Genomic DNA, 27627 nt, shown 5'->3' with positions numbered 1-27627 from the left:
GAGGTGTTGCTGGTTCCATGGTCCCTAGAAGGTGAACCTTTAGAGGAACCACTGCTGTTGTTTCCCCCGGAGGCTACCCCATTTTCGGTTCCCGCTAGCAGTGTGAGGGTTCCAGTTTCTCCACATCCTCACCAGCACTTGTTACAGTCTGTTGTTGTTTTTTATTGCTTTTTTTAAAATCCTGACCTGAGATTATTTTCCCATTGATTTTGAGAGAGAGGGAGAGTGGAAGGAAGAGAGGGAAACATTAATATGAGAGAGACACACCGATTGGTTGCCTCCCACACACACCCCAACCAGGGCCGGGGATTGAGCCTGCAACCCAGATACATGCCCTGACCAGAATTGGACTCCTGACTGGAATCAAACCCACAACCTTTCAGTCCAAGGGTTCACATTCCATCCACTGAGGCAAAGCTGCTAAGGTTAATCTTTTGTGTGTATTTTTGTTTGTTTTTGGTTTTTTGAGAGAGAGAAAGAGAAAGGGGAGATAGAAACATCAATTCGTAGCTCCATCCATTTATGCATTCATTAGTTGTTTCTTGTATGTGCCTGACCAGGGATCGAACCCACAACCTTGGTTTATCAAGACAACATTCTAATCAACTGAGCTGCGTGGCCAGTGCCTATCTGATAAGAGTCATGGCGTAGCTGGGATGGGGGTGCATCTCAATAATCTGGTTGAGATGTTACTGATGTTGACCACATTCTTGTGTGCTTACTGGCCATGCGTGTACCTTTGGAAAAGTGTCTGTTCCCATCTTTGCCCACTTCCCTCAGAAACAATCGGTACAAGGTGTGAAGGCTGAAGCCATGGCACAGCCTTCTCTAGAGGCACACTGGGGTGTATCTGCTTTCCCCCCCCCCCCTTTCGGTACAGGGGTGGACATGACTGGACGGAGCACAGTCAGAGGCTGGAGGAGCACCAGGAGCGTGCCTGGCCAGGCATGGTAGACGCAGGCACGGCAGGCCGGGAGCACGGTAGGTGGCTAGGTATGGGCTAACTTCTGCCCATTGGGGGGGGGGGGGGTGCTCCCAGGAAGGGTTGGCCAGTCCCAGAACTCTCCATAGGCCAGCTCGCCCCTTTTTCCCCCCAGCCTTTCCAGAAACTTCCAAGAAGCGAGTGTTTGCAGGCTCTTTCTTCTCTTCCAGGTGCTGAGAGGGGCCTTTCTGGACCCTCAGTGACAGGGCACGTGGCCAGTCGGGGTGGATTGTCGGGGTAAGATTTGTTTCTGCTTCTCACTTCCTCTCCCTTTTGTGCATGTTTGATCAACTTGCTGGGTTGAATGGTTTGAAAACAAGTCCCAAAAGCAGCTCTTGGTAACTAGTGCAAATAACACTCTCCAGGGACCTGGAATGTAGTCTGTAGTTATGCTGTTTCTCACCTGGAAAAAGCCATGCGGGCTCCGAAGGCTGCAGAGCTGCGTGCTGCCATGTGATGGTGAAAATGTAAAGCATTTCAAGGGATAAATGTGTGCCTTTGTTCCTAGGCGAGGTGGCTTTGCACAAGATGGGCATTCCCAGGGCCACGTGGTGCCCAGTGGAGAACTGGAAGATGGAGGCCTGGCCGGCCAGGACCGGGGCAACAGAGTCCCGCACCCCCACCCCCCTCCATACCCCGCCTTCACTCGCCGCTACTAAACCCCACTCCCTCCACGTGTTCAGGTAGGCAGATGCACTGTTGAATTTCTTAGCCAGTTACCTTGAACTTGTGGAATCTTTTAAGAAACAACAAATCCTGCCACCATGTAGTAGCTCGGTAATATGTGAACTCATTTTTTTCTTTTTTTAATAAGCATGTTCTTGTTCTGCTATTTTTGAGACAAGGTTTCTGTAATGAGGCATTCCATTTTCCATTAATATAAGTTTATGGTTCGAATTCTTGTGTGTGTGTGTGTGGTGGTGATTACAGAGCAAAGAATAGTAATACCTTCAGCACCACCATTGCTCACTTGGTGGTGGCTGCCAGCTCATCATACTTGAATTCTTCCAACCGTTGATAAAGTGGGCATAATCTCCCCATCTGAGAAATAAGGAGCCAGGTGCAGGGGTTAGATCACATGCCCAAGGTCTTAGAGCTTGTAGGTGGCAGAGCTGGGATGGGAATTGGGAAATCTTTGTTGAGGGGAGGGGTGTGTGCATTGTGGAGCCCCTGACCAGTCACTTCACTCTGTGCCAGAGTGCCTGGGGCAGCGTCCTGTGAGGGTGTGAGGTTGGGGGCCTGGCTAAGGGATGGGCACATGTGTCGGGCCCTGGGGTGCTTGGTAGCTGCCCTGGGCGCCCAGAGCACACTGGCTCTTCTAAAAGGGCTGCCTCTTCTTGGCACGGGCTCAGTGCGCCTGGTCCAGTCATTTTTCTGGAAGAGAAAATTTTCTTTTTTTTTTTTTTTTTTTTGGAAGAGAAAATTTTCATGTGAAGTCTCCTCATTTGTGATAGAGTTGATTCCGGTTTTCTTCATTAAAGACTACCGAATAAGGCACCTGACTGGGCAGAGGTGCCACATCGCAAGTCCGAGCAGGCCCCTCCAGGGGGACACCACAGTGAGGTGCTTCTCTTCTGGGAGAAGAGCAGTGGCACAGGCAGACTGCCCCTCAGAGAGGGGCACTGCAGGCATGTTGGGGCAGAAAAGCCATATCCGTCACCTCATGAGTAGGAGGTCTGGTGGCCACAAGGCTGAGGCAGGAGGAGGGTTCGCTTCCCACCTTTCCTGGCCCTGGTCTGGTGTGGGAAGAGTTAATCCACTGTGCTACCTGCTGGGAACCTCAATTCCCTTCCCTTGGTAACTGGGACAGCCACCCCACAGGCCCCAAACAATTGCCAATTCTCCCTGAATACCCTGTGTTCCTGCTGGGCTGTTTAGTTTTAAAAGAGCAATCTGAAAATCCTCCCCACCATCAAAGGCAGGCAGTGCTGGCCCTCCGTGACCTGTCTGTCTGAATTGCTGCAAATAAACACTTTGTGAGCTTTCCCCACCACATGGGTTCCTAGAGTCGTTTTCCAATGACAGGTTGACAGGACATCGGCCCCATGTTGCGGACGGGGGACGACATGGCATATTGCTTCCTGCACAGAAGTCTGTTTCTGCAAAGTATAGTCTGGGCTTTCCATTTGGGGCACGAAAGCCAGACTTAGCCTGAGGTAGTGGGTGAGAGCAGCTCAGCTGTGGTCACGTAGCTGTGATGGAGCCATTACTCCGGCGGGCAGAGTTGCATCCCAGAGTGCCACCAGCGCGCTCAACGGGCACCGCCACCGAGCTGCTTGGGGAAGCCTTGGACAGCCCCTTCCAGTTAGCTGGGCCTTTTTTGTTAATCCTTTTAATAAAAGGTGTTTTTGTTTTGTTTTTGTTTTTTCCCATTGATTTTTATTGTGGAAGGAAGGTTGGAGGGAGAGAGAGAGAGACACATGGATTGGTTGCCTCTCACCTACATGTGCCCCAACCTGGCCTAGGATTGATCCTGCAACCCAGTTACGTGCTCTTGATCAGGAATCTAACCCTTGACCCTTGAGTGCACAGGCCAACACTCTAACCACTGATCCATGCCAGCCAGGGCCCAGCTCTGTTTTATTAGTATATAGAGACACAAAATATTTAGTTTGCTAGGGCTGCCATAACACAGTACTGCAAACTGTATGGTTTGAAACAAATTTATTCTCTCCCAGTTATGGAGGCTAGAAGTTCAAGATCAAGGTGTTGGCAGAGCTAATTCCTCCTGAGGCCGTGAAGGAGGATCTTTTCTGGTGGTCACTGCCAATTTCTGGCATTCTTGCCATGGGAAGCATCGCCCTCTCTCTGCCTCCTTTTCCCAGCCTCCCTGTGTGTTTGCATCCAAATGTCCCCTTTTTATAAGGACACAGTCATACTGGATTAGGGTCACCCTAATGACATGCTACCTGTGTAAAGGCCTTGTCTCCAAATGGGGTCACATTATGAGGTCCTGGGGGCCAGGACTTCATATGGATTTTCCCAGGGGTGCAACATCTGGGTAAATTGAGAGGAGTGCTTATTGTTCAGTACAGAACCTTACCAAGAGTTGCTCACCATTTCTGTGAGCAGAGCTTCTGGGGTCTCTGCCTCCCTGCTGATTCTGCCTGATGGGCATTGGCTGAATAGGTAGGTCCTCACCTTCGTGCTCAGTGTCGGACATTCTTGTTTTTTCTGTCTCTATCTGATAATGAATGCATCACATTGGTTGGATTGTTCCTTTTTTTAAGTTGTGTATAGTTAGGTTATATTCACTCTGATTTTTATTTCAGGAGAGAAAAGAGGAGGTGGAACAAGATATCTGTTACATAAAAGGGGCTGCAGCCCTGGCCAGTGGGTTCAGTGGTTAGAGCATCGACCTGAGGACCAAAGGGTCACTGGTTGGATCCCCAGCCCTGGTCCGGGTACATGCAGGAGGCAACCAGTCACTGTGTCTCACATCAGTTTTTCTCTCCCTCCCTTCCTTTCACTCTAAAAAAATCATTGGAAAAATGAAAGGGACACTCGGGTTGTTCCATCCTTTGGCTTCTGTGCATAATGCTGCCATGAAGACAGGTGTATCTGTTTGCCGTTCTCTTGGTGGAGACTTTTTAACTTGAGGAACCGCCTAAATGTGGCTGCACCATTTTCTATTCCCACCAGCCATGCACAAGCTTTCTAATTTCTCCACATCCTTGCCAACACTTGTTAGTTTCTGGTTTTGTTTGTTTCATTTTATTTTTTTGTTTTGTTTTTGTTAATCCTTGCCTGAGGATATTTTTTCAATGATATTTAGGGAGAGTGGAAGAGAGGGAAAGAGAGAGAAACATAGATATGAGAGAAACACATAGATTGATTACCTCCTGCTCCAGGCCCCATGCCAGGTAGGAGCCTGCAACCCAGATATGTGCCCTTGACCGAAATCGAACTGGGGACCCTTGGCTGACAGGCCAATGCTCTATTTACTAAGCTGAACTGGCCAGGGCTGTCTGTTTGTTTTATGATAGCAATCCGGACAGTAGAATACTATTGTATTCATCCTTAAAAAGGAAGGACATTCTGACATCTGCTACAAAGAGATGGACATTATGCTCAGTGAAATAATCCAGTCACAAAAGGACAAATATTGTGTGATTGCATTCATAAGAGGTCCTTAAAGGAGTCATATCCATAAAAACAAAGCATATTGTGGGCCCTAGCTGGTTTTGCTCAGTGGATAGAGCATCGGCCTGTGGACTGAAGGGTCCTGGGTTTGATTCCAGTCAGTGGCACATACCTGGGTTGCAGGCTCAATCCCCAGTAGGGGGTGAGCAGGAGGCAGCCGATTCTCATAATTGATGTTTCTATCTCTCCCTCTTCCTTCCTCTCTGAAATAAATAAAAAATATATTTTAAAAAAATACTTTTAAAAAAAGAAAAAGAAAGTATATGATTGGAGCCAGGGGCTGTGGTAGAGGAATGAGTGTTAGTATTTAATAGGGACAGAGTTTCAGTTTGGTAATATGAGAACATTCCGGAGATGGAGGGTGGGGATGGTTGCACAACATTGTGAATGTACTTAATGCCATTAAGCTAAATACTTCAAAATTGTGCCCTGGCCTGTTTGGCTCAGTGGATGGAGCGCCGGCCTTCAGAGTGAGGAGTCCCAGGTTTGGGGGCCCAAGTTTGATTCCGGTTAAGGGCATGTACCTTGGTTGTGGGCACATCCCCAGTGGGAGGAATTCAGGAGGTGGCTGATTGGTGTTTCTCTCATAGATGTTTCTAACTATCCCTCTCCCTTTCTCTCTGTTAAAAATCAATAAAATATATATTTTAAAAATAGTTACATTTTATGTATATTTAATCACAATCCTATCTAATAAAATGATAATATGCAAATTAACCATCATTCCATCACAAAGATGGCAGCGCCCATATCCATGAGATGGTGATGCCCAATACTCTCAGCCCTGCTGGAGTCCCCCTAGTCCAGGGGGTGGGAGAGGTGGCCACTGAGGGCAGGCAGCGTGAGTAGCCTGGCAGAGTGCTTGCTTCGTTGCCCCGGCGATAAGGCAAGCATTCTGCGCCTGGTCGCTGATAGGCCTCTGGGCCACAGAGAGCCTCTGGGCAGTGGGCATGGAGCAGCCAGGCCCTGCAGAGAGCTACTGCCCCACAGATTCGTGTGCAGGGCTACTAGTTTAAAATAATTTTAAAGGTGGGGATCTGTTAGGTATCAGGAGTGAGAACCACTGGGATATAAACTGGGAAGTGAGGCTCAAGAACCAGACTGCTTAGAATCAACCCGCCTGTCTGCCTGCACCTTATCCCTATATGCTAAGGCCTGTCCACAGGAATTTACTAATTTTTCTCTGCTTTGGCTTCCATAACTGGAAGAAGGGAATAGTGATAGTATTTACCATAGAGGGCCTTTGCTATGATTAAATTAATTAATATAGCCCTGGCCGAATGGCTCAGTTAGTTGGAGTTTCATCCCATACATCAAAAGGTTGCAGTTTTGATTCTGTCAGGGCACATACCAAGGTTGCAGGTTTGATCCCTGGTCAGAGCTCATATGGGAGGCAACTGATCAATGTTTTTCTCTCATTGATATCTCCTTTTCTCTAAAAATCAATGAACAGCCCAATAGACAACAAACCTTCAGGTTCGATTCCAGTCAAGAACATGTACCTTGGTTGCAGGCTCCTCCCCAACCTGTGTCCTCATCAAGGCTCGTGCAGGAAGCAACCAATTGATGTGTTTCTCTCACGTCATTGTTTCTCTTTGTCTTTCCCTTGCTCTTCCAGTCTCTCTAAAAAGCAGTGGGGCCCAGCCGGCGTGGCTCAGTGGTTGAGTGTTGACCAGGAGCCAAGAGGTCACAGTTCGATTCCCAGTCAGGGCACATGCCTGGTTTGCGGACTCGATCTCCAGTGTGGGGCATGCAGGAGGCAGTCAATCAATGATGCTCTTTCATCATTGATGTTTTTATCTCTCTCCCTCTCTCTTCCTCTCTGAAACCAATAAAAATACATTTTTTAAAAAGATATGTTTCTCTGCCGGAACCGATTTGGCTCGGTGGATGGAGCGGCGGCCTGCGGACTAGAAGGTCCCGGGTTCAATTCCGGTCAAGGGCATGTACCTTGGTTGCGGGCACATCCCCAGTACGGGGTGTGCAAGAGGCAGCTGATCGATGTTTCTAACTCTCTATCTCTCTCTCTTCCTCTGTACAAAAGTCAATAAAAAAATAAAAAATAAAAAGAAAGAAAGAAAATCAATAAACATATCCTGAGATGAGGATTTTTTTAACAATTAATTATAAAGCTCAGAATTGCTCCAGGCACATAATAAGTGCTTAATAAATTTTGCCAGGCACTAAGAGGCCCTGCAGGAATAGGGCCCAGGATGCCCGTGTTTACAGGAGATCTGTAAAATGAGGAGGCTAGAGGAAAGAATTTATTGGCTCCACAAGTACAAAAAGAAGACTGTAAAATCAGAATTAATACCTTATCAAACGTCTCCACATCTACAAAAATGTGTCAACTTTATCAACTGCTAAATTTTGTATTCATAATGATTTCATTACATTTCAAAACAGCTCCTAGGTTAAATTTTCTCACTTTGTAGGAATTCCCACGCCTGCAGGATGATTGCCAGGCTTACATTGCATGTGTTAGTTTTAGTCAAAAAATTTCAAATGCAACGTTATAACAGGGCTTTTTACCTTTTAAACACACATCCACAAAGTCGTTGGTTAGTGGGGATGGGGTGACTTTTAACTGGCTTCCAGGTCTCTCCTGTGAAGTATCACTGTCCCTATCTTGGTTACATGGTCCAAGGTGAGACCCAGATGTCATAAAGAGACAAAAGTCAGAAAATAAAGACTTGGCCAACCCACCTAGAATGTGGTAGACACAGAGTAGTGAATGCTTACCGAACTTAGGAGGAGGAGAAAGAAAATACAGAATAATTCTGTATCTTCAAGTTTTCAGTTTGCTTCACCTCTTGTATGACCTACTGGCTCTTTTGAGGCCTGGTACAAAATTTCTCTGGTTTAAAGTCTTATGGGGCTTCTAGATCCTGTGTCTTCTGGTGTGGGCAGTAAACACCAGGTGGAAGACTATCTGCTGAGACTCAGAGGGAGCACTACAGACATGTTTGGACTGTGCAGTAGTAAGGCTGCCGTTACTTAGAACTGAGGAAGGTATAGGGAGTTGCGTGCTTCTTTAAAATGCACCTCCTGCTCCAGCCCAGCAGCTCAGTTGATGAGAGCATCATCCCTATATGCTCAGGCTGCAGGTGCAGCCCAGGTCACATACAAGAAGCAACCAATGAATGCATAAGTAAGTGAAACAACAAATGGATGTTTCTCAAATCAATACATAATTTTTTAACGTGCACCTTACTCCACCTCCAGCAGGTCTGAGAGTTGGGGTTCCCAGGCTCCCAGTCAGACGTGCTGGTTTGATTCAGGCCCTACCTCCAGCCACTCCTGGGATCCTGACGGTTGAGAAGCACTGGGATGGTGACCCTTTTGGGGAGGCCTCCATGAGGGTTGGGTGACTTGAGACCAAGCTAGGCGGGAGAGTTCCAACCCAAGCTCTGCCCTTCGCCACCTGGATGACCTTGAACCCCTCTGAATTTTCTTGTAAAATGGGCAGGGCGATTCAGAGGATGTGAGAAGATGATGCATTTAAAGTGCTTTACACAGTATGTGCATGTAGTAGGCTCTTAACAAATGGTTGTAGTAGCTGTTAATCCTATAAGAACCAGGTCTGAAGTAGGTCTCTGCCTCCGCCAGAAAGCCCTCCCTCTAAGGAGCAAGTGTGGCCTTAAGATGTAAGGAAGGGGTCCATTCGGCATCCATGCCCGTCTGTAATCTATGATAGTGCATTAATAATTTCTTTTATTTAAAAATATTTTTTATTGATTTTTTTACAGAGAGGAAAGGAGAGGGAGAGAGAGAAACATCGATGAGAGAGAATCATCGATCAGCTGCCTCCTGCACACCCCTTACTGGGGATGTGTCCACAACCAAGGTACATGCCCTTGACTGGAATCGAACCTGGGACACTTCAGTCCGCAGGCCGATGCTCTATCCACTGAGCCAAACCAGTTAGGGCTGCATTAATTTTTAAAACCAAGAGGCCCCAGGTTTGGTCTTTTGAATGCTGCATGCTGCGGGGTTAAGTGCTGGGAGCCTCTCGCCGCTTCTTCCATTTCTTCAGTCTTACCTACTTCATGCCAACCTGCTGGGAAACTGCCAGGGCGCCCCACATACCCAGCCACAGAAACCTCATAAAAGGGAGGCTCATAAAAGGCACTGAAGCTTCTCCTGCATAGTGCTGCCGGCCACGACGGACCAAATGTTTACAGACTCAGCTGAAATGAGACCCAGCAGGGTAGATTTCACAAGCAGCTGAGAAAATGTCCCTTCAGCCCCTGTCCCTGGAAAAACAGGACACATGGAGGGAAGAAGCCCACTTGGCCAAGCCCCCTCCCACCCCCAGCAAGGCAAGATCAAAGATCTGGGCTCAAGAGTATACTTAGGAGCCTTTTCCAGCTCACTCATTCATTTAGCAAACGCTTCCTGGGCATTTCCTGTGTGCTGGGCTCTGCCAGGGACACAGCCATGACCATAACCAAGACAGACCTGCTCTCCGGAGCTCAGTGGATGATTTCAAGGACGAGATGGAATAAGGAAAAGAAGAGATTAAGAGGCTCCCTGGAGGAGGTGACTGGAAGGGCATTCTGGGAGAGGGAACAGAATGTGCAGTAGCCCAGAAAGGAAAGGGTGCAGCACCTCAGAGCAAGCAGGTGCAGGGGAGACGTGGGGTCAGGCAGAGTGGCCTCCAAAGTCTGGGTGGTCAGGGTTCAGGTGTCAGCTAGCAGGTGATGTGGGGGGCGGGACATTGAGAAGAGATCCCTGCCCTCTTAGTAAGGTTCAACGGTGATTGTTCTTCCCTTTATTTTTTTTACTTATTTATTTTTTAAAATATATTTTATTTGATTTTTTTACAGAGAGGAAGGGAGAGGGATAGTTAAAACATCAATGAGAGAGTCATTGATTAGCTGCCTCCTGCACGACCCCTACTGGGGATGTGCCCGCAGCCAGGATACATGCCTTTGACCAGAATCAAACCCGGGACCCTTCAGTCCACAGGCCAAACCAGTTTGGGCATGTTCTTCCCCTCTTTTGGACCTTCCTTGCTTGGGGGCCCAACAGGGAGCCAGCAGTAGCCAGCCCTACTGCTGGCTCCCTGGGGAAGGGGTAAGCCAACATGGCCTATGGGCCTCTTCAGTAACAGAACCAGGCACCCCCAATCATCCCTCCCTGTGTACCCCTTATTAGCCGCACCCTCTGTCCTCTGCTCTGCCCTTGTCCAAACAGAGGCTGGAAAAGGATAAAGCAGGGGGACCACGTGCTCCTCCAGGTATGAGGTCCCCTCCCCAAAGACCAGAACCTAGGAGGCAAGTGTGGCTGGCAGGCAAAGCTGATGAGGTTGGTCATCACACCCCACCCCAACTGAGTCATAGCGACAGCCTATGGTGGCAGGAAGTGCCAGGATGATATCATTGGGGGACAGGGCACAGGGGATGTGGCTAAGAAGAGGGGTACACAGAGTTACAGTCGTGTTCTCAGTGTCCGAGTCTGCCAGCGCTGCCCCGATGGCCTTCCAGAACCGTGACCCAGCTGCCACCAGCTCGTAAAGGAGCCGAGCCCAGCGGGGCACCGCCCGGGGCCCTTGGGCAAGAGGTTACAGCAGGAGCTGATGAAAGGAATTTCTTCCTTCCCTGAATCAGACAACCTTTGCAAATGGGTGGGGACCATCTGGAGTAGCTGGCACAGTATTCGTAGACTTGAGGTATAAACTCTCCCTAGAGTCCCCCAGTGGCTACCCTTACAACGTGCCCGCGGTGAAGTTCTTCACGCCCTGCTACCACTCCAACATAGACACCCAGGGTAACATCTGCCTGGACATCCTTAAGGACAAGTGGTCTGCCCTGTATGATGTCAGGACCATCCTGCTCTCCATCCAGAGCCCGCTGGGAGAACCCAACGTCGATAGCCCTTTGAACACACATGCCACAGAGCTCTGGAAAAACCCTACAGTCTTCAAGAAGTACCTACAGGAAAACCATGCAAAGCACGCAAACCAGCCAAGAGCCCTGACCTGGGCTGTCCAGCCTGTCTCCTTGTGCTTTTTTAAAAATTTTATTTTATTGATTTTTTGCAAAAGGAAGGAAGAGGGATAGAGAGTTAGAAACATTAATCAGCTGCATCCTGCACCCCAACCCATTGGGGATGTGCCCGCAACCAAGGTACATGCCCTTGACCGGAATCGAACCTGGGAACCTTCAATCTGCAGGCTGACTCTCTATCCACTGAGCCAAACCAGTCAGGGCTTTGTGCTGTCCTTTTACTTTTTTCCTTGATGGTCTGTCCTTGCCTTGATTTCTGTGTAGGACTCTATCTTCAGCTGTGGTGTCATATTTGTTTTGTGTCTTTGTTTTTTAAATTAAGTCTCTGGTTGAGCCCGTGATGAATATATTAAATAAATACATTTTGAATTAAAAAAAAAAAAAAAGGGGTATACAGGAAGGACTGATTGGAGGTAACTGGCTCAGTTATTGAAGAGACCTTGGGCTCTGGCAGTGGGGAAGAGGTGTGAAGGGAGAAAGAAAAAGAGATAGAGAGCCACAGAAGATGAGACAGAGCTGGAGAGAGATAGACACAGAAAGAGAAGGAAGAGAGAAGAGGCTGAGACAGAGAAATAGACACAGAAACAAATAGAGACATAAGCAATCACAGATGAACACAGGGGAACCCCGAGACCCGCAGTGATGTTAAGCCGGAGCTGTCATGCCCCCTGTCCCTTGTACCCACCAGGTGGTGTCCAAAGGCCATGCAGCCATCCCTGCCTTGCCCCTCCTTAGCAGGAGGCCCTGGGCCCCAAGGAGGAGGGATGGAGGTGGAGGCTGGCACAGGGGAATCCCACCTAACCTGGCCCTAATGTGTGTGCATGTATCATGTGTATACCTATGCTTGTTTGGGACTGTGTCTGCATTGGTCTGGGTGTGCTTTTTAAAAATGTTTTTATTGATTTTAGAGGGGAAGGAAGAGGGAGTGAAAGAAATATCAGTGATGAACTGAAACAGGTTTGGCTCAGTGGTAGAGCGTCGGTCTGCGGACTGAAAGGTCCCAGGTTCGATTCCAGTCAGGGGCATGTATGTTGGTTGCGGGCACATCCCCGGTGGGGGGGGAGGGGGATGGTGCAGGAGGCAGCTGGTCGATGTTTCTCTCTCATCGACATTTCTAGCTCTCTATCTCTTTCCCTTCCTCTCTGTAAAAAATCAATAAAATATATAAAAAAGAAAAAGAAAAAGGAAAAGAAATATCAGTGATGAGAGAGAATCATTGATGGGCTGCTTTCTGCACACCGAATGGGGATGGAGCCCGTAACCCAGACATGCGTCCTGATTGGGAATTGAACCATGACCTCCTGGTTTATAGGTCAACGCTCAACTACTGAGCCACACCGGTTGGGCTGCATGTGCTTGTTTTGAAGTGGGTGTGTCTTCATAGGTCTGGGAGTGTATGTTCTTGAGTGTGTTTCTGGGGAGGAGAGGTAACTCTATGTGTCTCTTGTCTCCATACCCACAGAAACCTGCCACTACCTCTCCATTCACCTTCCTCGGCAGCTCTGTGTTGAGTCACCGAAAGAATTAGAGATCTGAGCCCTGACCGGTTTGGCTCAGTGGATAGAGCATTAGCCTGCAGACTCAAGGGTTCCAGGTTGATTCCAGTCATGGGCATGTACCTTGGTTAGGAGTACATACCCAGTAGGGGGTGTACCTGAGGCAGCTGATTGATGTTTCTAACTCTATCCCTCTCCCTTCCTCTCTGTAAAAAAAAAAAATCAATTAAAAAAAAAAAAAAAAATATATATATATATATATATATATATATATATATATATTAGAAAAAGAATTAGAGAACTGAAACATTTATGGAGCACTTACTGGTGGCGCCCAGAGTCTGTCATGGGACCCCCAAGGAAAGATGACAGGAGACAAAAACAGGTGTTCATGAAACTGACGGAGGAAAATTTAGGTTCTACTAAACCTCAGCACCTACCGTGTGCCAGGCCCTAGCTAGAGGGCTACTTTAATGCTGTGGACTCAGTTTCCTTGTCTGTAAAATGGACCTGATATTAGACCAGATTATGGCTTTGCTGTTAAGTGATTGAGTTGAGTTTTGTAAAGCTCTTTAAACCCTGCCTGGCACAGCCCAAGGAGTCCGTAAGCATCAGAAATCACTTATAACTGCAAGCACAATATATATATATATATTGTGCTTGCAGTTTCTAATATATATATATATATATATATTTTTTTTTTTTTAATTGATTTTTTTTTTTTTACAGAGAGGAAGGGAGAGGGATAGAGTTAGAAACATCCATTCACCCACGGGTCAGTGGGAGCCCCTGGGAGCCCTCCCCTCACTGCTCAGGGTGTGAGGATTGTCTTAAAGACCTAAGAAGGTAGAAGCTCCGAGGCCTGCACAAAACTTCCCTTTTGGTCCAACTCACTGGTTCAGTCAGCGCACAGGGAATTGAGTAGATGAGATGCTATTCCAGGCATCAGGGACTCGGCCATGAACAAAACAGACAAAAATCCCTGCCTTCGGGCAGTTTCTGCTCTCGTGGAAACAAAACACAATAAATGAAATTGATTTGTCACTGGGCAAAGGTGAGTCATTATAATTAGTTATTACCCATCAAAGGCTTTCAGTACACTTTGCCATTTTACCTTCATGAAAGATGGTACTGACTTACGCCAGCAACAGATGTGTTCTTTGACTTGTACCCTCACAGAACTTAGTATCTTCGTTGAATATTAGAGAATTCTAGGGTGATTAAACACTTTTTCATGTGAGTCTTTATTTTATGATTTCCCACCTATGTCTTCTATTTTTTCATTGTTTTTTAAAAACAGCCCAAACCGGTTTGGCTCAGTGGATAGGGCATCGGCCTGCGGACTGAAAGGTCCCAGGTTCGATTCCAGTCAAGGGCATGAGCCTTGGTTGCGGGCACATCCCCAGTGAGGGGTGTGCAAGAGGCAGCTGATCGATGTTTTTCTCTCATCGATGTTTCTAACTCTCTATCCCTCTGTCTGCTTCTCTGTAAAAAATCAATAAAATATATTTTTTAAAAAATATACCACTTTTTAATTTTTTTGATTGGTACAGCCACTTTTTTATATTTATTTATTTATTTTGAATCCTCGCCCTAAGATATTTTTCCATTGATTTATTTTTCGTTATTTAAATATATATATATATATATATATATATATATATATATATATTATTGATTTCAGAGAGGAAGGAAGAGGGAGAGAGAGAGAGAAACATCAATGACAAGAGAATCATTGATCAGCTGCTTCCTGCAGGCCACCTACTAGGGATGGAGCCTGCAACCTGGGCATGTGCCCTTAACCAGAATCGAACCTGGGACCCTTCATTCTGCAGGTGGATGCTTTATCCACTGAGCCATACTGGCTAGTGCGGTCTTTTATTTTTAATTTTCAGTGTTAATCCTCACCTGAACATTGATATTTAGAGAGAGTAGAAGAGAGGGGGAGAGACACAGAGAGAGAATCATTGATGTGAGAGAGACACATGGATTGTTTGCATCCCCCATGGGTCTGAACCAGGGCCAGGGATCGAGCTTGCAACCTAGGTATGAGCCCTTGACTGGAATCAAACCTGGAACCCTTCAGTCCAAAGGCCAATGCTCTACCCACCGAGCCAAACCAGCTAGGGCTATGTCTTTTATGTGTTCACAGTGGCATCCATGTCCTTTGCATATCTATTTTTATTTATCTCTAATGACTCTTTATATATGAAGGATGCTACTTTTGAACAGGTTGCTAGCAAATAGCCTTTGTTTTTAATAGAACTAGAAATAACATAATTTACCAACAGGGACCACCATGAACCCTCTTTTACCAGGTATCCTAGCAATGAATTTCTTATAAAATTTCTTTGGAGTGGGACACGTAGACCCAAGAAGTAGTAGCTATGAAGAGAGCACTCTGACCTGAGATAAAGCCATCTTCTAAAATAGATTCCACATTGCCAGGGACCTTTCTAGCATAAATTAGATCAGGCCACTCCCTTGTTTCAAACCCTCCCATGGCTCCCCATTGCCCTTAGAAGGAAATCCAAACTCCTCGCCATGCCCTTCTCAAAGCCGCCCTTTCCACACCACGTTTTCCTTTTGGTTCTGCACCCGGCAGAGGCCCCTGAGCTCTCCTGCTCACTCGTTTCTGCTGTTCCATTTCTGCCTGCTCACCTTCCTGCGTGGCTTTGGGAAGCCTCCGTTTTCTCTTCTGAGAAACAGAACAAAAGTACGGACCTCATAGGCTTGGTGACAGGGACCCAATGGGGTAGCTGATTGCAAAGCATGGAGGGATGCCCATTTGCTTTTTCCATAACCTTCTTAGCATCTCTTTGTGGGGGAAGGAGAGACATTGGCAAACAGCTTCCTTGGGACTCGCTTTCCTGATCAAGATGAGGATACAAAGTCAGTTCTCTTACTGGACCAGGGAAGGCCAGCCCTTCAGAGCTCAGGGCGTGCATAGGACCAGGCAGGGATTGTAGGGAATTTGTGTCCCGTCCTCAGAGGGCCCATGGCTGACCCTTGGACTGGGGGCCCAGTAGAGCTCCAACTTCTTTTTTTAAAAAAATATATTTTATTGATTTTTCACAGAGAGGAAGAGAGAGGGATAGAGAGTTAGAAACATCGATGAGAGAGAATCATCGATCAGCTGCCTCTTGCATACACCCTACTAGGGATGTGCCCGCAACCAAGGTACATGCCCTTGACCGGAATCGAACCCGGGACCTTTTAGTCCGCAGGCCGATGCTCTATCCACTGAGCCAAACCGGTCCCGGCAAGCTCCAACTTCTTATATGGAAACACTCACTGACCAATTCTTTAAAAAAAAACACCAAAAAACAGCCCTGGCTGATTTGTCTCAGTGGCTAGAGCAAGAACCTGCAGACTGAAGGGCCCTAGGTTCGATTCCGGTCAAGGGCACATGCCTGGGTTAAAAGTTTGATTCCCCAGTGGTGGCTGTGCAGGGGCCAACCAATCAATGAGTCTCTCTCATCATGGATGTTTCTATCTCTCTCTTCCTCTCCCTTCCTCTCTGAAATCAATAAAATGTAAAGTAAATAAATAAATAAATAAATAAATGCAACTAAAACATTGTGTGGGCCTCTGGGCTTGCAGTTTGAGGGGATAAGTCCAATAACAAACCTCTTTTGGCCCTGGCCAGTGGGTTCAGTGGTTAGAGCGTCAGCCCGTGCACCAAAGGGTTGTGGGTTCGATTCTTGGTCAAGGGCACCTACCTGGGTTGCAGGTTAGTTCCTGACCCGGGTGGAGGCATGTGTGGGAAGCAACAAATCGATGTGTCTCTCTCACATTGATGTTTTTCTCTCTCTTTCCTCCTCCCCCCCTTCTCGCTCCCACTCTCTCTAAAAATCAATGCAGGGGGGTGTCACAAGAGACTAAACATCTGTGACTCCAGAATTTGGCCAAATTCAGTGGCTATGTCTCCCGTAGGGGCAAACGGGCACAGACCTCACCCTCCCTTCCTATCTGCCTGCAGTATCAGGGGACACCAGCCCCACCCACACATATCCCTTCTGCTTCAGAGGACCCATGCATTCTGGCCCATTTTTTTTTCTTTCATTTTTTTATTAAGGTATTATATGTATATCTGGCCCTTTTAAAAAACCTGTTCTTCTCACTTCCCACTGATTCTCTGAACTCCCTCAGAACCTTCCCCCACATTCCTTTGCCCCCTAAGACACCCAGAAGTCACCTGTGTGTTGATTAGTAGGGAACCCTGAGCCCTGGATTCTAGAATGTCCATGAGGAGGGGTGAATATTCTGAGGGTCTGGAACGCCAGGCCTTCCAAGATGCTGGGAGTCCGCAGTTTCAGTGATCCTACGGTTCTGAGCCTCCCAGGTCCCAGACGCAGGGATTCTCCAGCTTATCCCTGCCCGCCCGGCTCTTCCATAATTGCCCCTGACAGATAGTAGTGTCTCCGGGCGGAAGAGCCCACAGCCACCTGGCTTTCCCGAACAGCTTAATGAGAGAGTCAGAATTAATTGGAACTGGCACCCGACACTTACAGGGCTCAGTGTGGCCAGCTTGGCCTCCATATGTTGAAGCCAAGTGTCCCTGGGCCTCGCTCTGATCTGTCCTAGACATCAACAGGTATGACACGTGAGGCCTGGAGCTTAGCCTGATAAGGGAGGTGGCTGGGGCCATGCTGACCTGGTTCTGCAGGTAGAGCCAGCCTGCTCACCTTCCCTGGAGAGAGTGCACACCCTCGTTCTATCACTTCCCCCTCTCTGCCTCAGTTTCCCGCTTTTGTTCCCTGAGCCAGCCTCGTGGTTTGCTGTAAATTGCTCAGCACATGCATTGTGCTGTAATCTGTCCTTGGGCACATGGGTAGACTCCCAGAGGGCTATAGCAAGTTTATTATTTCAATAGCTTTTATCAGAGAGATGATGCTGTTTCACACTCCAAACCCCAAGATGTGAGATGGCTCTTTCCCCAAAACCCCAGCAACATGGTGAATGATTCAAGTTTTTCACCTTCAGCAATCTAACATTGCATTTTTATAAAGCTATTTCATGATAGTTTTACTTTATACTAGTTTGTTTTACTTTATATCTAGTTTATATGAATGAAAATGACTTCCTGTCATGTGTTCAGAAGACACTGTATTTCCTTTTTTTAAAATGTATTTTTATTGATTTTAGAGAGGGAGAGAGAGATAGAAACATCAATGAGAGGGAATCATTGATCGGCTGCCTCCTGCACGTCTCCTACTGGGGATGGAGCCTGCAACCTGGGCATGTGCCCTTGACTGGAATTGAGCCTGGGACCCATCAGTCCACAGGCCAATGCTCTATCCACTGATCCAAACTGGCTAAGGCGTGTATTTCCTTTTAAAAAACTGTTAGTATTTTTGCCTTTTTCTATGGGCCTATTGGTCATTATTGAGCTTTTGAAGCTGTGGACGAAAGGGGCCACATGCTGACCTGACAGGCTCAGGGGAGGCCTGCATGGCAGTCATACAAACTCAGAGACCTAAAGTCACCACAAAGAATGGTCTGAAATTAAACTTTAACTAAACGCAGTTATGGTGGGCAGTTATGTCCTAGGTCGATATCTTCACTGACAAGGTCAACCTTAACTGAGCCTATCTGTCTTTATCCATCTGTGATAACATACTCTTGAAGTCTCTGGGTAACTTTTAACTTCCCTTTTTCTGGACCCCCGGGGGTACAACCAAATGTGCCAGGCACCAGGACAGATATCACAAATTCATTCATTATCATGTTAATTGTTCCTTCACCCACCTAAACATGTGTCCATCATTTTACTTTTTAAAAAAAACCCACATATATTTTTTATTGATTTCAGAGAGGAAAGGGAGAGAGAGAGAGAGAGAGAGAGAGAGAGAGAGAGAAACATCAATGATGAGAGAGAATCATTGATTGGCTGCCTCCTGCATGCCCCATACTGGGGATTAAGCCCACAATCCAGGCATGTGCCCTTGGTTGGAATCGAACCTGGGATCCTTTAGTCCACAGGCTGATGCTCTATCCACTGAGCCAAGCCGACTTGGGGCTCATTTTATTTTTTATCCAACCCCCCTCCCCTCCCCCCACTTTGCTTTATCCCACCTCCTTAATCTATCACCAATGGATTTCATGTAACCCACCTATGTCCCTCCTTTGATTGCAGTGTATAAATACAGATGTAACCCCCCATTCTCTGGGGCATTATCTCAATTCGTTGAGGTTCTGCTTCCTGGCATATGTCGACAGTTGGGTTCAAATAAACTCACAAATATTCTTTACAGGTTTCAATGTGTGTTTTTTACGTTGCCAAAGCTATTTACATATTAAGGAAATCAATCTTGGAAAAGTTTTCCTGACTTTGGCTATTGACTGTCTAGTATGTGTGTGTGTGTGTGTGTGTGTGTGGGAGAGATAGAGATAGAGAGATAGAGAGAGAGAGTTTTACATTTGCTTGCAGTCAGTTATTAATCTTTTAATTAAAGACTTCAGGGTTTAGCCGAAACCGGTTTGGCTCAGTGGATAGAGCGTCGGTCTGCTGACTAAAAGGTCTCAGGTTCGATTCCGGTCAAGGACATGTACATTGGTTGCGGGCACATCCCCAGTGGGGGGTGTGCAGGAGGCAGCTGGTTGATGTTTCTCTCTCATCAACGTATCTAGCTCTCTATCCCTCTCTCCTCCTCTCTGTAAAAAATCAATAAAATATAAAAATTTAAAGACTTCAGGGTTTAATGTCATGTTTTAACAAACTAGGATTATTATTAATTCCCATGTTTTCTTTGAGTAGTTTATAGTCTGTCTCCCTCCCCCCCCTCCTCTGTTCTGGAAAGGGTGATCCATCTGGAATTTGCTTTTAGCCACTTTCAAAAATCTTAATGTGAAATCCCATGATTGTGTAAGAAGCTTCATAGTCAGCGGACAATAGCATGAGTTTTGAAGCCAAGTGACTGAGATTCAAATCCTGGCTCTGCCATTTCCACTGTGGACCCAATCAGGGGAGCCATATATTCTCTCTGTGCCTCAGTTTACTCATCTGTAAAATGGGAGATAATAGCATTATGTGAGAATTAAGGGATGTGTCCTATTTTTTAAAATCTGTTTTTATAGATTTTAGAGAGAGAGGAAGGGAGAGAGAAACATCCCTTTGTTGTCCCACTGACTTGTGGATGTATTCACTGTTGTTTCTTATATGTGCCCTGACCTGGAATTGAATCCACAAGCTTGGTGTATTGGGAAGATGCTCTAACCCAGTAGTTGGCAAACTCATTAGTCAACAGAGCCAAATATCAACAGTACAACGATTGAAATTTCTTTTGAGAGACAAATTTTTTAAACTTAAACTTCTCCTAATGCCACTTCTTCAAAGTATACTTGCCCAGACCATGGTATTTTGTGGAAGAGCCACACTCATGGGGCCAAAGAGCCGCATGTGGCTCGCGAGTCGCGGTTTGCCTACCACTGCTCTAACCAAATGAGCAACCAGCCAGGCCAAACTGCACTTTTTTCTGAATATCCTCTTGAAACCAGACAACCCATGGGTCCGGGCCGCCTGTCAGTACTTGAGCCAATTCAGCAGAGACAGGGCTGAATCATATATGAGGGTTTATTCCGGTGCCACCAGCAGTACAGGAGAGCAGCAGGCCACCCACAAAAATCTGCTCTGCAAACCCCCACAAACCAGCTGCCTATCAGGTCGGACTAAGATTACTGGGAAAGCAGGGATTACAGGCATGGGGAAATAGGCTATGCGGGCTGGGGTGGGACTCCATTTTTTTTTTTTTTTTTTTTTTTGGGAAAAGGTTGTTAATTTTTTCATGATAATAGGCAGTTCTTGACTGAGAATGGACCACATTCCAAGGTTGAGTCCCAGGTCCTGGGTGGGGCTACACTCCCAGCCAGGTTCAATGTCCTTTCTTTCTTTCTTTCTTTCTTTCTTCCTTTCTTCCTTTCTTTTTTTTTCTTTTCTTTTTTTTTTTTTTAATATATTTTATTGATTTTGAACAGAGAGGAAGGGAGAGAGATACAGAATCAAAAACATCGATGAGAGAGAATCATCGATCAGCTGCCTCCTGTACACCCCCCACCGGGGATATGCCCGCAACCAAGGTACATGCCCTAGACCAGAATTGAACCCGGGACCCTTCAGTCCCCAAGCCGACGCTATATCCATTGAGCCAAACCGGTTTCAGCTCGAATGTCCTTTCTTGAACCAGAACAAGGCAATCATGGTTAACACAGCATGGTTTCTATTTCCCATAACCACAGCTAGTCCCCAATATTCTATTTTTGCCCCTAACACTTTCAGCACAGACAATTGTAAGTGACTGTGCTTCAGTAACATTTCTCAGTGCTCTACCCTCAGTCATTTCATCCTCATAACAACCCCAGCGGATAGATGGGAACGTGGAGGCCCAGGGTCTCTAAGTTCCTTCCTGGGGATCTTTTAAGGTCGGGTTAGAGCCCACACTCTGTCCACTTCCTGTTCTGGCCTCATCCTCCCGCTCGCCCTCCCTCCTGCCACTGCTGGAGGAGGAGTTCCCAGTGGGCTTCATCTTAACTGGCTTCTAAGTACAGACTGAATCATGGAGGCCAAGCCAGCATCCCAGATACCCAGAACTGGTCAGTCCTGTCCTGGCGGGTAAGACAGGGGCAGGGGCGGACTGCAGGCCATCAGGGAAGGCTTTGGGAAGAGGGTGCTCTGGGAAGAGGGGTGACTGGAGAGGGGAGAGGAGCCTGAGAAAGGGGTTGCCAGGGTGGGGGGACATGGCATTGGGGTAGGTGAGTCTCCTGTGGCTGCCACTGACCACAAATCTTTCCTCCTGCTTTCCCCCCCACGAGGCACACACTGAACTATAAAGTTGGTGATGGATCGTGGGAAGGTGTCTCCTTAGTGGGAATGTTGAACTCCTATTCATCTGCCAAAGCCCTAGCTCCAATGCCTACCAGTCTGGGAGGCCATGCCCACATACTGGCCTTTCCCAGTCTGGGTTCTCTCTTCCTACTTAAGCCCTGACCTCATAGGCCTGGGAGTGTCTGTGTCCAACTCTGTATTCCTCACCCTCAACTGGGAGACCCTTCAGGGCAGGGCCCTCGGTTGTGATGTCTCTGGTGCTTGGCATTGCCCAGCCCAGCACAGAGTAGATGCTTGCTGAGTGTGTCTTGAAGGAAATAAGGAAATAAATGAGTAAGCGATGAATGGAATTCTCAGTCACTTGTTTCCCTCTGCCCAGGGCCCCCAGTGTTCCCCCGGCCCTCAGGGTAAAAGCCCAAGTCCTCCCCAAGGCCCACGTGGCTCTGTAAGACCTGCCCCTCATCACCTCCCTGACCTCACCTCTTCCCTCTCTCCCCCTTGCTCCCTCCCTCTGCTCAGCCACCAGGGCCCCTATCTGTTCCTCTAACCACCAGGCTTGACCCTGCCCCAGGGCCTTTGCATCCGGCCGCATCCTCTGTCTGGTCTGCAGCACTCTGATCCTTTGCATGACTGACTCACTGCTCTCACCTTCAGAAGTCAATTCAAATGCCACCTCCTCAGAGAGATCTCTCTTAACCCAGATGTCTAGGAGAATCACCAACCTCGCTTCCCTTCCTTCTTTTTCCCTCCCTAGCCCTTCCCAGGATAGGGTGCATTGTGTATCTTTTTAAAAAAATATATTTTATTGATTTAAAAATATATTTTTTATTGATTTTTTATAGAGAGGAAAGGAGAGGTGAGATATAGAGAGCTAGAAACATCGATTAGAGAGAGACATCCACCCGCTGCCTCCTGCACACCCCCTACTGGAAATGTGCCCTCAACCAAGGTACATGCCTTTGACCGGAATCGAAACCCGGACCCTTCAGTCCGCAGGCCGACGTATCCACTGAGCCAAACCGGTTTCGGCACACTGAGTATCTTTAAGATGTGGGGGAGAAGGTCTCTGACTTGGGATTTGTTCGCAGTTATCCAGGGCGCTTCCAGCAGGCACTTAATACACGTGTGCATGAACATGAACAGAAAGGGGTCTGCGGGAGGGGAAAAGGGCCCTGGGTCTGCCCTGCCCTGGGTCTGCCCCGCCCTCCAGGGCCCTCCCTCGGGCACAGCGGGCGGGGCCGGGCGGGCGGGGCGGGCGGGGGCGGGCTGCCAGTCCAGTCGGGCGGGTGCGCTGGGCACGCGGGGCCAGGGCCGGGGCCGGGGCCGGGCGGGAGCGCCCGGCGGGCGCCATGGAGGGGCTTCGGCGGGGCCTGTCGCGCTGGAAGCGCTACCACATCAAAGTGCACCTGGCGGACGAGGCGCTGCTGCTGCCGCTCACCGTGCGGCCGCGCGACACGCTCAGCGACCTGCGCGCCCAGCTGGTGGGCCAGGGCGTGAGCTCCTGGAAGCGCACCTTCTACTACAACGCGCGGCCGCTGGACGACCACCAGACGGTGCGCGACGTGCGCCTGCAGGACGGCTCGGTGCTGCTGCTCGTCAGCGACCCCAGGTGGCGGCCCGGAGGCGGGCGGGCGGGGGTCCCGGGTGGGAGCGGCCGGGCGGGGAGAGGAAGGCAGGCAGGGGCCGGAGGGCTGGTGGGGTGGGGGATGGGGATGCGGCAGGGCTGGGGGAGAAGAGAGCGGGGCACCAGAGGGCCCGGCTGGGGTCCGGGTAGGAGGGACGTGGGCGGGAGGGTAGACTAAGGTCCTTCCCGACCCCTGGGACGCTTTCTCCCCGGCCCCAGCTCTGCCCTGTGGGCACCGGCTGTAACAGAGGAATGGAGGGAGGCAGCCCCCCCCCCCCCCCACACACACACAGAAACGCCAGGAGGGCAGCTGGATGCCCCCTGCCTGCTTCCTTCTTTTCTCTCCCGCTGTCTCTGGCCTCCCTTCCCTTTCTTTGTCTCCCCTCTCTCCCTCTCTCAGCAGTGCTGTCCTATTTATTCCACTTCCTATCATTCTTTCTGCCTCTCTATGGCTCGGCTCATTTCTGTCTGTCCATTCTGTCTCTGCTCTTTTCTCTGTCTCTTTCCCCCCGTCTCTCAGTGCATTTCTGTCTCTATTTGGCTCTGTCTCTGTCTTTCTGAGTCTCTGGTCCTTCCCTCTTTATCCATCTCTCCAGTACACCTGCCAACGCATATTCCCATCCTGACACTGGCTGCCTGCACTCTGCCCTGGCCATCTGGAGTCCTGGCCAGGGTGACCCACAGGGGTCTGCAGGGAAGGGCTTCTGGGCCTCGGGGAGAGCACACGCGGAGGCCTGGGGCTGTGCTCAAGGTGTGTGTGTCGGGGGAGGAAGGATCTTAGGGGCAGGGGGAGAAGATGGAATGGTGACCGATGGGGGTTGGGGTCTTGCGCTGGCAGAGGGTGTTCCTGGCAGTGCACCTTCTACAAGGTTGAAAGCTGGACAACCCCAGACATCACACACCATAATCATTGTTTAATACGCAATAAGCATTTATTGAGTGCCTACTGTGTGCCAAGCCATGTGCTGGGCCCTGGAACCCAGTGGGGACTCAGACTAGGCCTGCCCTCACTGAACAGACATGAAACCAAATAAACATGGTTAATTGTCAGATTGGAATGTTTTACACCTTCCCCCTTCCCTCCCTCAGCTCCTTCAGGTCTTTGTTCAGATATATACATCCTGGCAGAGATACACACACACACACACACACATATATATAATTCAGAGAGGAAGGGAGAGGGAGAGAAAGATAAACATCAATGATGAGAGAGAATCACTGACCGCTGCCTCCTACACATCCCTTTACTGAGGTTCGCAACCCTGACATGTGCCCTGACTGTGAACTTCTGGTTCATGGGTCAATGCTCAACCACTGGGCCACACCAGCCAGGCCCCATCCCTGCTTTTATCTTTCTCTCACTTTGCTATATTTTTCAATTGTTTTTTACCCCATCTCCCCCAGCAGACTGTAAACTTCATGAGGGCATTGTTCATCCTATCCACTGTTGTGTTCACAGTTCAGTGCCTGCACATAGTAGGTGCTCAATAAATATTTGTGGAAGGTATTGTCTGGGGGTGAGGAAAGGGCTGCTCAGAACATTTTCCTGGACCCTAACAGTTCCTGGATGTGGGGGAGAAGGTCTCTGACGTGGGGGTAAGTCCTGGCAGGTGTGGGAAGATGCATCAGCCAGAGGCTAAGCAGATAGGTGAGCCTTTGAGAGCCGAGGTGAGGACTGTGTTTGGCCACAATCTGTGCCTTTCTGTCGCCCTCCTGCAGGTAGCCCGGGTTGGAGGAGGCAGAGCCATGACCGAGGGGCTGAAGATGCTGGCTGAGGAGCAGGCTGGGTGGGGGACACCTTCGGGAGGTAAGTCATTCCGGGGACCTTACCTATTGTGAGGACCACAGTTGGGGGGAAATGAGGCCCAGAGAGGAGAAGGGACTCACCTCTTTTGAGTGTCACCCCCCAACCGACTCCAAAGCCCTGCATTGGGCAAGGACACTGTCCTTCCTTCTCAGGCACCTTTAGACCAACCGCACTGCCCCGAACAGGAATGATGTTCCCAGACTTGCTGTGTGGCCTTGGGTGAATGACTGCCTCTCTGGGCCGTCACCCGCCTCCTCACTTTGTCCTCTTGGCCTGAATTCCTGTGGCTCCCGCAGCCAGGCCCTCTAGGAATGGCTGGCTCCCTGTGGCCACAGGGCCTCCTGTCCCTCCTGGAGCACCAGCACGTGGGGAGGAGGGAATGGCTGCAGGCGTTGCTGTCCACACCCATGGAGGGGGGGGATTTCAGGGAAAGGGAAGAGGCAAACCTGGCCAGAGAGCTGGTGTTTCATGCTCCTAAAGGCCTGAATTGAGATTGGCTTATCCGCCCCTCCTGCTGTTCCAGGTACTGGGCTCCGAGGGTGGACAGGGCAACACTGCCCTGACCAGCTGATGCCCACTGCCGGGGACACTCCTGATGGAGCCCCACTCCCTGACTCTGAACTAGGACATTGTCGCCCCAGCTCAGCCCATCAGCTCAGCCCATCAGGTTGTACTGTGTGACCCTGAGGCCGTGCTGCAGGAACCACGGTGCCGGCGTGGGCAGCCAAGAGAAGCACAGAGGGGAGCGGAGAGGAAAGAGGCAGCACCACTCCCACCTCGTACATTCTCGTGGCCACGCTTTGCCCAAAGGCACCTTCCACAGCCCTCTCTGCGGCTCCAGCCCACTTGGAACTCCAGCCTCCTCCAGGAAGTCTTCTCGGATGCCCTCCTGCCCAGCCAGTGAGCACCGCATCCTCTTGTGGGTCCCCACAAGCCCCTCTACTGTGATCAGCCTTGGCTGTGGGGAACAGCCAGTCGCTCAGGAAATCTCAAATGACTGAAGGTGGAGACTGGGGGACCCAGCCCTCTCCCAGTTCTCCAGTGTCTTTCTGTGCTCTATCCTTTCCCCAAATACCTCCTCTCATTGCATCTGTGCCCGCCCCCCTGGAGTGCCCTCCCTTAATGCCTCGCCCCCTGTTTGCTGCTTGGGGTTTCCTGGTTGGGTCTGAAGGGCTCCGGTGGAGCAGGCAGAGATCTGGGGGCCTCTGTGCCTGGTAGAGCACTGAGGCTTGGGTGGTAATCTTTTTTCCCCTACCATTCCACTCATTTTTATTGTGACAATAAAGCACGTTTTTGCGAGGTCCCAAATGCCGAAAACAACTCCTTAAGGTTGGCTGCAGCCGCTCACCCTGCTTTCCACTCCGAGCCTTGGCCATGGGTGGTGATTTTGAGGACATCCCAGGCAGTGTGTTATGGGAATTCTGGGTACGAGACCCCCCCAGATCGAACGTGGAGCCTTGGTTGGATCTCTAACCTGCAGCCGCGTGGAGTCTGGTCCTTTGCGCAGACCTGGAGGCTGATTGGGGGTGGAGGGTCCATCCTGCCTGTGTGTGTGTGGCGTTCAGGCTCCAGCTGCTGGCCTGGCGCCGGGAAGAGGCATGGGAGCCTGGGAAGAAATAATGTTTTAATTAAGAAAGAGTCATGTTGGCCGCAAGGCCCCGAGCGGAGACAGGTGGATAAGAAATCATGGCTGTGGGGACAGTGTGCTCAGACCACGTTTGCCTGTTGCAGGGCGGGCACCAGGCCTGCAGGCACGTCTCCTGGGAGGTGCAGTGCTGTGACCCAGGTTGTCCCTCAGAGGTGGTTTCCAAGCACCCAGTGGGTGCGCAGTGGGGGAGGCAGCCAGGCCCCGATTCTGCCAGGTTTGGGCTTCTCTCCCTGGGTGACATGCATGGGCCTGTGGGGGCCCAGGGACCCCTCCTTCCAGGGCTCAGCAGAGAGGTAGGGCTTTTTAATAATCATCCCAGCTCAGTCCCTCCCTGCCAGGGTCTGTACCACATACTTATGGGGCCAACCATGATGTTTAACCGCGGTGGTGGCTGTAATTACGGCCCATTTTACAGAGGGGGTGTCTGAGGTCACCACCCTCCCCTCCAGGCTGCTGCTCCAGCAGCCCTTAAACTGAGGGGTCCTCAGCCCAAGCGGGGGTCCCTGGTGAGGATGGGGGAGAGTTTTCTGTGTGTATATGGGATGGGGGTGGGGAAAAACACTTTGGGGGGATTTTCATGGTTAACAAACACCATGCAAATTTAATGCAAATAACATGCAAATCACCACCCATTTCTTAAGCCTAGACAGCTCTGGCATGTTGTGAAATAATAATGTTGGACTTGTCCCTTGGTGCGGGTCTGGAGGTGAGATACAAAGCCTTCTCCTTCTTTCCTCCTCCCTTTCCCTTTCCTTCTTTTTTCCTTTCCTCCCCTCACCTTTTCTTCCTTTCTTTCCTCCCATACTTCAGTTTCTCTCCCTCCTTCCCTTCCTTCCCATTATTTGTTGAAGACCCCTCCCGCCGAGTCCTGAGATGAACACAAACAGCAAAAGTGGCTTCTGGTGTCACTATTTTCCAGATGGGGAAACTGAGGCACAGGCCTGGCCTGAGGTCCCAGAGCCACGTTGTGGAGAGTGTTCCCGTCAAGTGTCCTTATCGGCCAAAGTGGGGGGTACCTATGACCCAAGGAGAAGAGCTGACAGTGGCGGGACAGGCTCACGGGTTTCTTGGCCTTAAATGGCAGGCTGCTAA

General features: G+C 49.3%; 2 protein-coding genes and 1 pseudogene across 4 annotated transcripts in view; all 3 read left to right on the top strand.

The window, feature by feature from the left end:
* The window catches only part of LOC311622460 (scaffold attachment factor B2-like), a 36274-nt gene extending 33992 nt beyond the window's left edge, over positions 1-2282 (top strand). The window contains exons 19-21 of one of the 2 annotated variants that reach the window (XM_084883671.1): positions 881-981; positions 1153-1219; positions 1491-2282. In XM_084883671.1, the coding sequence (XP_084739797.1) occupies positions 881-981; positions 1153-1219; positions 1491-1641 (319 nt within the window). In that variant the 3' untranslated portion in view covers positions 1642-2282. Of the gene's footprint in view, positions 1-880; positions 994-1152; positions 1220-1490 lie in introns of both variants that reach the window. The other variant, XM_084883670.1, reaches the window with a different exon arrangement.
* Positions 2283-10137: 7855 nt separating this feature from the next.
* On the top strand, positions 10138-11677 carry LOC311622465 (ubiquitin-conjugating enzyme E2 C-like; annotated as a pseudogene). Its single transcript has one exon. The product of its transcript is annotated as a ubiquitin-conjugating enzyme E2 C-like (transcript).
* A 10788-nt stretch (positions 11678-22465) lies between these two features.
* LOC311622467 (ubiquitin domain-containing protein TINCR) lies at positions 22466-25549 on the top strand. Its single transcript, XM_084883681.1, has 3 exons — positions 22466-23065; positions 24800-24887; positions 25411-25549. The coding sequence occupies exons 1-2, from the start codon at positions 22806-22808 to the stop codon at positions 24801-24803; spliced, it is 264 nt and encodes an 87-aa protein (XP_084739807.1). The 5' UTR covers positions 22466-22805; the 3' UTR covers positions 24804-24887; positions 25411-25549.
* Positions 25550-27627: the final 2078 nt, after the last annotated feature.

This window comes from Pipistrellus hanaki, assembly GCF_964339955.1.
Source record: "Pipistrellus hanaki genome assembly, chromosome: 5".
In the NCBI taxonomy this organism is placed as follows: Eukaryota; Metazoa; Chordata; class Mammalia; order Chiroptera; family Vespertilionidae; genus Pipistrellus; species Pipistrellus hanaki.
The sequence above is the reverse complement of the archived record's forward strand: the minus strand, read 5'-3'. Positions and strand labels throughout refer to the sequence as shown.

Coding starts and splice junctions, on each gene's coding strand:
- LOC311622467 (XM_084883681.1), top strand. CDS start 22,806: ATGGAGGGGCTTCGGCGGGGCCTGTCGCGCTGGAAGCGCTACCACATC.